The sequence below is a fragment of the Sus scrofa genome, chromosome 9 (assembly GCF_000003025.6).
Source record: "Sus scrofa isolate TJ Tabasco breed Duroc chromosome 9, Sscrofa11.1, whole genome shotgun sequence".
Lineage (NCBI taxonomy): Eukaryota > Metazoa > Chordata > Mammalia > Artiodactyla > Suidae > Sus > Sus scrofa.
In genome coordinates, this window is record NC_010451.4 from 92,969,993 (window position 1) to 92,982,374 (window position 12,382).

At 41.0% G+C, this 12,382-nt stretch overlaps 1 protein-coding gene across 1 annotated transcript in view; it reads left to right on the forward strand.

Annotated features, from left to right (window-relative positions):
- The window catches only part of LOC100623190 (multidrug resistance protein 1-like), a 38,283-nt gene that overhangs the window by 17,442 nt on the left and 8,459 nt on the right, over positions 1 to 12,382 (forward strand). Inside the window, 4 exon segments of the mRNA XM_021063963.1 lie at positions 3,544 to 3,645; positions 4,585 to 4,603; positions 7,268 to 7,424; positions 8,414 to 8,611. Of these exon segments, the coding sequence (XP_020919622.1) occupies positions 3,544 to 3,645; positions 4,585 to 4,603; positions 7,268 to 7,424; positions 8,414 to 8,611 (476 nt within the window).

A 12,382-nucleotide genomic window follows, 5' to 3' on the forward strand; every position in this document is an offset into this window, starting at 1 on the left:
TAAAGGACAAAGAACCCTTTGAATAATAGAAGAATGTTAGTCCTGAAACAAAAGCTGTACGAAACATTTGTAAAGAGTCAGATTTTATGGCTTGCAAAGGATTTGGCTAAAAGTAAATTACAAGGAACTAAGGGACCTAAAGGCTCAGTAAGGTAAGGCAGTATGTGCTTTGGTGTTAGACACAAGCTCAAGGACTTGCCCCAGTTCCTAATTTTGTGTCCTTGGGCAAGTAAGTAACTTAAACTGACTTGTCTAAGCCTTAGTTTCCTCATCTGTAAAATAGGGATAATGGTAGCGGACTCTTGATGATTAAATGATTTAATTCATGATGGTTTCTGAGGGAAACTCAATGCTACTTCCTCTTCTCGAATTAGAAAGTCAGCGATACTTAAAAAAAAAAAAAAAAACACACACACGCAAAATGGGCATAACTGCATTTCTTCATTGGTTAGTGTGAAGATAAAATTACTGACATATGATGCCTCTTTAGAACAGTAAAAAAAAAAAAAAAAAAAAAAAAAATTCTCTCTCCCCGTATTAGTTACTGAATCTCTATGGAAAACTCTTGCAGTAAACAAAGCTGTGAGGGTGCAGTGTACTTGATTAAGCCCTTTCCTAACTGCTTAAGAAGCAACTAGCCCCCCCCTCTTTTTGTTTTATTACTCAATGAATTTATCTGTAGTTGTATAATGATCATCACAATCCAATTTCACAGGATTTCCATCCCACAACCCAAGCACATTCCCCCACCCCCCAAACTGTCTCCTCTGGAGACCATAAGTTTTTCAAAGTCTGTGAGTCAGCATCTGTTCTCCAAAGTTCAGTCTGTCCTTTTTTCAGATTCCACATGTCAGTGAAAGAATTTGATGGTGGTGTCTCATTGTATGGGAACTAGCCCTTTCCTAATTGAAGATGATTATGCAGTGGTTATACTTTTTTTACTTGCATTCAAGGTCTGTAGCTCATAAACTCTGGCTTTTATTGGCTGGTCACGCTGTAAAAAGTGATGACATATGCAAACCAGTCACAACAACACACTTGGTTTAGAAAACATGCACAGAGATGATTTCTTAAAACAATCACATTGAAATTTACCATAAAGTCTGACTTTTTCCAGTGTTATAGTTTGTGGGATTTTCTTTTTTGCTTCTTAGGGCTGCACTTAAGGAATATGGAAGTTCCCAGGCTAGGGGGAGAATTGGAGCTGAGGCTGCCTGCCAACGCCAAATCCACAGCAACGTCAGATTCGAGCAGCCTCTGTGACCTACACCACAGCTCACGGCAATGCAGGATCCTTAACCCACTGGGCAAGGCCAGGGATCGAACCCACATCCTCATGGATACTAGTCAGGATCGTTACCACTGAGTCACAATGGGAACACCTTAATTTCATTTTATAAATATGTTTTTGTTTTTTAAGAATATGGTATTGATTTTTTTTCTAACAGCTTTTTGCATGAGGCTTTGAACTGGGTTAATGTCATATAATGTATTCACAAGTATCAGTAAAGAATAAGTGAGATTTGTGGCTCATGATTTTTAAAATGCAAATCATTCTAATGTAATCGAATGTGTCTATTTTTGAATCACTTCTGACCAGTGTAGAGGCCAGAGAGAGGAAGAACATCTTAATGTTTCTTACCGATTTATAATTTAGACTTATAATTCTACAAGTTGATCTCTTTGATTAGAGTTCCAAGGGACTTGAGAGACCCTCTTGTCCATCCTCCTTATTTTATAGATGAGGCAAATGAGACAGAGAGGTGTTTCAAGGTCCCATGCTGATGCAAGCTGAAATCTCCTTTTGTACACTGGTGTTTTTGTCTTTTCCACAGCCCTTTACTCAGTCTCCAGAAGGTAGTAAAGGGTGTATTTGTCCTAATCAAATAGCCTTATTGGGAATTACATTCAATTAAAACACAGTTGAATTGGCCCAGTGGGTAAGGATTTGGTGTTGTCCCTGCTGTTGCTTGAGTTCAGTCCCTAGACCAGGAACTTCCACAGGCTGCCCATGTGGCCAAAAAATTAAAAAGTAAAATAACAGAATTTAAACAACATGGTCAACATTTATGTACAAGGATGTTTACACAGCATTATTTTTAATAAGAATTGGAAACCTTAAAGGAATGCTTTATTAGCTGGCTGGGATATTAAGTGGCCTTTTAAATACCCCATTGTTAATGTATTTTTATTGACCTTGGTAAATGCGCTTGATATTTGGTAAGGTAAACGATAAGGCTATAAGAACAAGCATAGAACTTGAGGTCAATTTTGTTAACCAGGTATGTTTAAGGAAAAAACTACATGTAAGCTTTTACCTAAAATATACCAATATGTATCTTTTCATTACCTTCTCTACCTTTGCAATCTTTTCCAAATATTCTTTAGTTGTCTCAAATGACAACTGTACAAAAAAATAAACATTACATTAAATACATATATGTAATAACTATAAACTTAAAATGTTATCATTATAAAACAAAGAGCATGGCAGTAGAGGTAAAATACTGAGTACTCAGGTGGATTTTGCTCCTGTAAAGTGATGTGGCTTTAGGTCAGTACCTATTTAGGCTACAGCTCCTCTAACATTCACAACTAAAACTCCATTTGATAGATTACTTAGTATCCTTTTCCAGAGCATAGAAGCTCATGGGTCATGCTAAATATTATTTAACATGTGGTGTTCTTGTCATGGAGCAGGGGAAATGAATGTGACTACTATCCATGACGATGGTGCGATCCTGGCCTTGCTCAATGGTCAGCGATCTGGTGTTGCTGGGAGCTCTGGTGTAGGTCGAGGACAGAGCTTGGATCCCCCATTGCCCTGGTTGTGGTGTAGGCCAGCACCTGTAGCTCTGATTCAACCCCTAGCCTGGGAACTTCCATATGCCTGTGCAGGTGCGGCCCTAAAAAGCATATGTATATAATTTGCGATATTAAAAACACTTAATAATAAAATTAATTGTATTAATCTCTTTGATGGAGTTCAGACTCATTGTCACCATTGGCCTTTGTGCCTGTAGTGACTGGGCCCTCTCTCACACAGATTGCCACTGAAGCAATAGAAAACTTCCAAACTGTTGTTTCTTTGACTTGGGAGGAGAAGTTTGAATCTATGTATGACCAGAGCTTGCAGATACCATACAGGCAATAACCCCTGAAGAGTGGGAGGGGAGTGTGGGTAGTTTTTCAGTCATCACATTTGTTTTCTGCAAGATTACTTTTGCTGGAAGGGAGGGGACAAGTGGAGAGTCTTCTAGGAGGGAGCCAATTGGTATGCACTTACAATCATTCAAGAGAGAAATTTCAGACCCTGACTTAGGGCAGGACATGTCTGAGGTAGAAGCTGTAAGAGCAGGTAACTGATGGAATGGGGGGGGTGAATAATGAGAATGAATGATACTAAGTTGGCCTGATGACCCTATTATGTGTTCTCATTGAGAATGAGTTTGTTATGGAACATGAAATTTGAGGTATCTGTGGGTTCTAAGGACGTGATGCTTCTTGAGTTTTCCTTCCCTTCTTCTCTTTAACCTTCTCCAGTGGATGCCTTCTGTTCTCCCTTTAATGAGCTCAAGGTGAGGGCTCTAAAAAGTGATGTCAACATAGGCAAGGCCACCCTGTCTGAATCTTGTTTCTTCAATGGTGAAAGGAGAGGGCTGGGCTTAATTGATAGGTTTTCCAACTTTTTAAAAAATGACAGTAGAGCCTTTTTAAGGAAGAAAAATCATATACCACTATATGAAAGGAATAAAAGCAGAGTTGATTTGATTTGAAGCAGAAATAGGAAGCCCACACACAAGTCTGCTCTCACCTCCACATCGCCCAGTACACTGTGGCTAAAAAAATCCACACACAAAGCCTTTGTGAAGCCCTTTCTAACTCCTCCAGGGAGTTAGTGCTTCCTCCTTTCTCCCTCTAACATGTTATTCAGAAGGTACTTCCATGCATAAAAAATAATCCATGTTCACTTCTGGGTCCCTAAGGGCAAGCACATGCCTGGTTCTACTCTGTGGCCCAGCATGGTCCCTGCAGCTAGTGGGCACTGGGTCAACATGTGTTGAATGAATGTTCACTAAACAGTACAAGCATGTTACATATCCAATAGTGGGGGGAAGGAATGGAATTTATTAATCCCCCACAGACTCTTCTTGTTGTTCTTGGCTTATTTTGACTTGACCTCACACTTGAAGATGTAGTTAATTCTTCATTAAAGATGAAGACACTGAGGCTTAGAGATGAGGTAGTTTCCTAAATTCTCACAAGTGGTGACAGGAGGACCAAACTTAGTGTTTTGGAAACTCAACCCATTTTTGCCTGTCGTACCTCCGTACCCACTGCTGACCTCTCAATGGTGATGATTCAAGGACTGAGGATCAACATCAAGTAAGTGTCACAATGTCTTCTTTTCAGTAACTCTTTGAGGAAGGCACACATCTTTGGAATCACTTTTTCCATCACCCAGGCAATGATGTATTTTTCTTACGCTGCCTGTTTCCGGTTTGGTGCCTACTTGGTACAACATGGCCACATGGACTTTCAGGATGTTCTCTTGTAAGTATGGGCTTCATGTTTCTATTTCAGCTCTAGAATTCAGACCAAGGTGAGGATAAAAAACTCCACTTTGAAGCTTCATGAAGACTTTGGTGATTCAGATAATGGCATTTTATGTCTGCGTCTCTGAGTGTTATCACTGAAGCACCTTATTTCATTTGGGGAATCGGTGTCTTCCCTTCTCTCCAGTGCTGACTCACACATTTGACTTTCCCAAATCCATGACAAGGTGGGACGGTGATTCAGTGAGGTGTTTCCAGAAGGTCTGGGTGTTTGGGAAGAAGCCTAATCTGGAGCTGGTTCCTTGTAAAGGACTCTGAACAGGGCAGCCAAAGAACAGGTGTGGAGGGCTGAGTTCTGAAAGCCCTGGAGGATTCCAGGATAAATTTGATTTTCCTTGATAAGAGAAAAGCAGTTAGAAGGTAAGAGCCAGAGAAATTCAGATGTTGACAAAGGAAAGCTGAGCATGAGATCTGCTGCATCATTGTGAATGCAGCACCTCACTCAGGAGAAGACAGGCTTGGACTTATACTTCTGAAATACTCAGATATGTGGTTCAGTAGTGAAAATGTGTGGAATTTTTCCGGGTCCAGATTTGGTGATGGCTGAGCTGCTCTTTGGCGGTGTACCACAATTAGTGGCAGTACAGTTTTATGTTTAAACCAGAGTCATCTAAGTCTCGAAATATAATGTGTTAGTTTAACATTTCCATCCTATTTAGATACTGACTTCTATAAGCACTACAGTTTTTCAGGATGACACCAACAGAAGATTTAAAATTTCTGAACATCTTCCTGTTAAATAATATGCAGGTGCTATTTATAACAGTGACCAAAAGATGAGAAGCAGGCACATCACTGGTACTGGTACTTTGATTACATAATTATTTCATCTGTGGCTCAACTCTCAGGTTAAGGTACTCAGTTGATGAATGTGGCTGACTCTTGAGCATTTAGACTCAGAAAATTAAATCTTCCAAATGAAGGATAGGGGAGACCTGTCTGAAGAGCAGTGCATTTTGTTACTTTTTTTTTTTCCCATTTTTGGCCATCCTGCGGCATATGGAAGTTCATGGGCTAGGTATCAGATCCAAGCCAGAGTTACAGCCTGTGCCAGATCCTTCAAACCTCCATCCTGGTGCTGCAGAAACACTGCTGATCCATTGTGCAACAGCAGGAACTCTAAGCTGTCTGTCTTAAAAAGATCCGACAGGTCTAAATGATAACAAGCCTGTAATTAATCATCTTTGTGATTTATTTAGAGATTTTTTTTTTAAAGAAGAAGACACTGTGTGCTCCATTATCACAGATATAGAGACCAAAGGAGAGGTCTGGTGTACTCACAGTATTATTCTGGGAAGCATCCTCATATTATGTCAGTTCTAGGCCCACTGTTTAAAAAGGTATTTTGATAAATGCGTCCAGAGAAGGGCAGCTGGGATGTTGAGGGTGAAAAGAGTTATTAAAGATGCAAAAGGGCCTTTTAAACAATATTCCAGTACTTGAAGGAGTGTATTATGCAAAAGCGTGTACACTTTTCTTCTATTTGAAAAGGAACTTTTTAACAATAGATTGCCTCAGTCAGATTTCCTAAAACAAAGGAGGGAAGACAACTTAGGGAAAGTGCCCTGGCTCCAAGCGTGAGAGCCAGACTTGATGTCCTGTGAGGTCCTTCCCAACGTAGAGCCACTAGGATTCCTATGTCATAGATTAAGGATGTTGATGCCTCTTGAGAGCAGCACAGTATCAGGTTCTTTGAAGAGCTCCGTTTGCTGTACAGCTTATAGGTTTTCTAAGAATTGGATGTATTTCCAGCAAAACCACCCAAACCCATTATTGCTTGACAAACATTGCTGCACAACCACCAGCCACTAATGCCCAGCGACATAGGATAATAAACATTTATTTGTGCTTTTAAGTCTGTGGGGCAGCCAGGCAGTTCTCTGCTATGGATTGGGCACAGTGAATCTCAGCTGCACTGCGTGCAGGAAGCCACAAGCTAGTTGGTTGGGGCCACTCAGCACTCTTTTGTCTGTGCCTTGTCCTTCAGCAAGCTAGTCAGTGGCAGAGGAGTGTGTGTGTGTGTGAGAGAGAGAGAGGGAAGTATTCAAAGCTTCCTGAGTCACAGCCTTGGACCTGGCAACAGTCACTTCTACCACATCCTAATGGCCATAGGAAGTCCCAAGGCCAACCCAGATTCACAGAGTAAGAAAACAAATTCCACTTGTTCTTTTTTTTTTAAGGGCCGCAGGTGTAGCATATGGAAGTTTCCAGGCTAGGGGTCAAAATGGAGCTGCAGCTGAAGCCCTACACCACAGCTACAGCAACGAAGGATCCAAGCCAAGTCTGCAACCTACAAGACAGCTCGCAGCAACCCTGGATCTTTAACCCACTGAGCGAGGCCAGGGATTTAAGATGTATCCTCATGGATTCTAGTCGAGTTCGTTACTGATGAGCCATGATGGGAACTCCCACAAATTCCACTTCTTAAATGGAGGAGCTGCAAAGTCACATTACAAGAAGGTGAGGACACAGAGATGAAACATTGAGTCATTTTCCAATCAGTCTATCGCACTGATAAAAAATGAAAAGATTTTTATTTTTGTCTTATTTTTTTACTGATATGATTGAGGCCGTGCTCTCCAGTTGAAGAAAGTGTCAACTTTCTAGCACTGCAGTCATAACTCTGTACCTTCTGACTCTCTTGTGTACAGAGTCTTCTCAACTATTGTCTACGGCGCCATGGCCATGGGGCACGTCAGTTCATTTGCTCCTGACTATGCCAAAGCCAAAGTGTCTGCAGCCCACCTCATCGTGATCATTGAAAAGACCCCTCTGATTGATAGCTATAGCACCACAGGCCTAAAGCCGGTCAGTATGATGTTGTGTTATATGATCTGCTCATAACTGATGAATGAAAGTATATCAAGAGGAAGTTTAATCAAATCTGTGATTTTTTAAATTTCCTAGTAATAAAATGAAACTTTCTAGGTCATGTGCTCTTTTTTTTTTTTTTTTTTTTTTTTTTTTGGCTTTTTGCGTTCTCTTGAGCCGCTCCCACAGCATATGGAGGTTCCCAGGCTAGGGGCTGAATCGGAGCTGTAGCCACCAGCCTATACCAGAGCCACAGCAACACAGGATCTGAGCCGAGTCTGCAACCTACACCACAGCTCACCCCAATGCCAGATCGTTAACCCACTGAGCAAGGCCAGGGATCGAACCCGCAACCTCATGGTTCCTAGTCGGATTCGTTAACCACTGTGCCATGATGGGAACTCTGGTCATGTGTTTATTTTAATAAATGCTGATAATACATGGTAACATCTAGTACATTTGTGTAGCAAAGCCACAGGAATATAGAAATACTGCCTATTTTATGCACAAATCCTGTTCAGCTTTTATTATATGTTGGTTACTATATTCTGGGGGAACAGATTTGAGTAATCACATTTGTATTGTCTTAATGAGTCATGCTATCAAAACACTGACCCTTTGATTAGCAGAGTCAAATTATTATATATAGAATGTATAAACAAGAAGGTCCTATTGTATATCACAGAAGATTATATCCAATATCCTGTAATAAACCATAATGGGAAAGAATGTGAAAAAGACTATATGTATAATGGAATTACTTTGCTGTACAGTAGAAATTAACTATAAATCAACTATACTTTAATAAATTAAAAAGAAACACTGACCCTTTTAGGTCTTAGGTATTATATTCATTTTAGTAGTTACAAACAAAACCTGATTTTAATACAGGTTCACTACCTTCTGACACCTGGAGTAGAGAGGTTTGGCTATACAATGAGCTTTTAGGATTGGAACAATCCAAATTACTGCTATTCTGATTTTAGAATACCATGGAAGGAAATCTGACATTTAATGAAGTCATGTTCAACTACCCCACTCGACCAGACATCCCAGTGCTTCAGGGGCTGAGCCTGGAGGTGAAGAAGGGCCAGACCCTGGCCTTGGTGGGCAGCAGCGGCTGTGGGAAGAGCACGGTGGTCCAGCTCCTGGAGCGGTTCTACGACCCCTTGGCTGGAAAAGTGGTGAGAACACCTTCTTTTTCAGCTCTTTTCAAGTTTTTTGTCTATAGGCCTGGATGTATTTAATTCTCATGGATAAGCCCTGGTTTTACCAACCTTTCAACAATGGTTGATATCCTAGCTTTGGTCTCTGCGTTGTGTCCACTGCCCCAGCCAATTTCTCCTGCCTTTTTCTCAACCCTGCTCCTTTCCCCTGCTCTGCAAGCAGCTGTTTTACCTTCCCTTGATTAGGTCTCAGTTGCCATGAGAAGATCCAGGAAAAATCAGTCACCAGAAAGACAGAGGAGAGGTACAGAGAGAGACAAACAGGATGGCAGCCAGGGATGGGAAGCATTCCAGCAAGAACATGGTTGGCACTGTAAAGTGCCATGGAGAGATGGGGTGAGATGAATGCTGAAAAGACATGGTAGGAGTTGGCAGTTAATGGGCTGCTTTCTGACCTCTTCAAGTTTTCTCAGTGAAGTGGTGGTGGTAGAAAACCATTGAGCGTGGCTGAGGTGTAGTTAGCAGGGGAAATGGAGACTAAATGAAAAAATCAAAGGAGGGTTCTCTGGTGGTGCAGCAGGTTAAGAATCCAGCATTGTCACTGAAGTGGCTCAAGTTGGTTTGGTTTTTGGCCCAGGAATTTACACATGCCATAACTGTGGTCAACAAAAAAGGAAAAAAAAATCAAGGCAAAATAAGAATGAGGAGGCAGAGCTCAGGGAAATGTTGCAGATGGGGAATCTCACACATTTTTAAGGCTGAGGATGAGATAAAACCATTGATGGACAGAGGACACTGAAACATCTAAGGAAAAAGATAAATGAGATAAAATATTTGGGAAGCAGATAAAGAATATAGAGGGATTCTCTTTTGTTTCTTGAACTAAAAGAATAAGTGAAGGGTCAAATTCATTCCTGCAACATCTAATAAATCTTCACTGAGTGCCTGTCAGGGATTGGCTTATGTGGTAGGAATGAGATAGGAGTCTTTTGTCAAGTAGAGAAATTTTAAATGACTATAAAGGAAAATAGGAAAAGAATCAAAGTGGGAACAAATAGAATTTAGAGCAAAATATTTTCATCATGTCAGCACTGAGTTATGGGTTGTACTCAGAGGTGATATTCAGATATTCACCACTGGAATGGCGTGGATCCTGACCAACCAGAATGGACACCTGCTTTGTACAGTCAGATTGATGCCCACCAGCTCCAAATGGTCCTCAATGAATGATGATTCGTAGGAAAATAGGATTTTCAACCTGTAGTCCAAGGCTCTTTTTGCTTTCACACAATAATTATAGTAAAGATTTCTTATTGTATTCAAGACAGTGATGCATTTACTCAGTCCATTCTTTAACAGTTACATTCTTATTTTTATTAACTTGTTTGATATTTTCTGTGAATTCCTTTTTTTTTTTTTTTTTTTTTTTTTTTTTTGCTGCCATGTGGCATATGGAGCTCCCTGGCCAAGATCAGATCTGAGCCGCAATCTCAATCTAAGATACAGCTGTGTCAACCCTGCATCCTTAACCCACTGTGCAGGGTGGAGGATCAAAGCAGTGTCTTAGTGCTCCCAAGATACTGCTAATCCCACTGCACCAGAGCAGGAGCTCTGTGTATTCTGATTTTATGCTTCATTTTTTGTGTTTAGGATTTGGCCAAAGAACTCTCAGTGAAGACCTTACTGACAAATGAAGCATTCAGAGGAGGAAATGTTAGCTCTCACACACTGATCAAGGTCGTTAATGGACTTTTTTTTACTTTTCTTGCCACTATGCAGAAGTTCCTGGTCCAGGGATTGAACCTGTGCCACAGCAGTGACAACACCAGATCCTTAACCCACTGCACCACCAAGGAATGCCTTAACAGACATATATTAAACAGTGTTTTAAATGTTGAGCTCTTATGAGTTATAGGGGATGGAGTCTGCCCTCAAAGATTTTGACTGAAGAGATAGAGTATATCTTTCTATGAGTTAGATTGAAGAAGACAGGCCCAGAGTGTAGAAAATAGAAACTGCTCTACTTATTTCACACAGATATATATTTAATAAGGGGAATTAGGTGCTTACAAAATCATTGGAAGGGCTATCAGAAGGTAAGTAAACACTAAAAGTTAGTGCTCCCAGACATTCACTCCCAGCGCTGCAGCTGGGATTTTGTGGCCAGGAAGTTGCAGGAAAATATGCCAATTCACAGCTGCTCCAAACCTGAAGACACAGGACCTGAATCTGGCTGTTGCCATCTGCTGGAACACAAATTAGTTTAGTACAGCTTCTGTTTCCCAGATTTTGCCTTATACATCTCACTGGTAGAGCTTCAGTTACTCCAGAAGCAGGTGGGAGTCTGGGAAACAGTTTTTCAGTATTTCAGTCCCTTGATATGTGAAAGGCAGACACAGAAGAATGTGGAAATGAATGCTGAGTATGTAGGCCAGTAACCAGCTCAAGACCACACTGATCATGCTCTGAAAACAACATATCCTCAACTGTTGCAGAAATCCAATGATTTGCTCCTGTGCATTTGCACCAGAGCTTTGAAATACTGGCAACTGCTGCCAGGCTTCTAAGTGGAAGCGTCCTCAATAAACACTAGTAAATGGGACAAGTTTTGTTTATGAACATCAATTAACGACCCTTAACCCTGTTAGTAGATTACCAGTGATGAGTTCTTACTGCCACAAAAAAATGAGTCTGTGGATTTGAGCAGTATTTGATCATAAGAGCTGAAGCAGGGACTTGACCCTGAGGTCAGGAAATCCTCATGACCATCAGTGAGCCTTGAATCACAGTCTGAGAAATACTAACTTAAGCCATGGTTCTCAAACCGTGTGCATCAGAATGACTGAGAGAGTTACTAAAGCCCACAGCCACCCTGGCTTATTCGCAAAGGTTAGGGCCTAGCCTTTTCATTTTCATAATTTTCCCAGGTAATTCTCAAGCCAACCATGGTTTGAGAACCACTGAACTTGTAAGTTTGAAAGATTTAGATCAAATTATAGAGAGTCTTGGAGCTATGGAATTATTCAGAGTGGAGGTGCCAAGTTTCGTGGGCCTGAAGGCTGTACAATTTCTGGGACACTACTTAAAAGAACACAAAGTTAAGAATAAAAAAATAGGTACAAAAGTGAAGATTTACTTAAAAGGAAAAAAAAATCACAACAAAATATTGAAACCCCCTAAGAGCAGTTTATGAGGCACCTAGAATCTAGTGCCTCATAAATGCTTACCCAAGAGTTTTCTGACTACAGCCCAGCCTCCCTCCCACCTAGAACACTGTTCAGCTCCTGGCATTTACCTGCATTTGAGGGTCACTGAAGCTTAAGTTCATTAACTTGGCTGAGACGCACTCTGGTTTGAGTTCCCCTGAACTTTCTTTTCTCCCCTTGCCAACCCACCCTACCCATCACTTCCAGAGTCCTTTCTGTAGAGGGTGCAGTTAGAAGGCTGGTGTGTGGGTATTACCCACTGGGTGCCTGGGCTAAGATGGGAGCTTTCCTCTTTTGAGGCAAGACAGAAAATATCTTTTGATTCTGAGACCCTTGTATTGCCAAAACCCAACCTGTAGCATATGGATCTGAACTCCCCCAGTAACTAAATGTGACCTTATGCAAGTGACTTAACTCTGCTCATGTCCTCATCTATAAAATGGGGACTAAAATCACACCTGCCTCATAAGCATCTGTTGTGAAGATTAGAAAGTGCATAAGGCATACTTATCACAGGATCTAGAATATAGTCAGTGCTCTTTTTTTTTTTTTTCTTTGATGGCCGTCCCCAGGCATGTGGAGT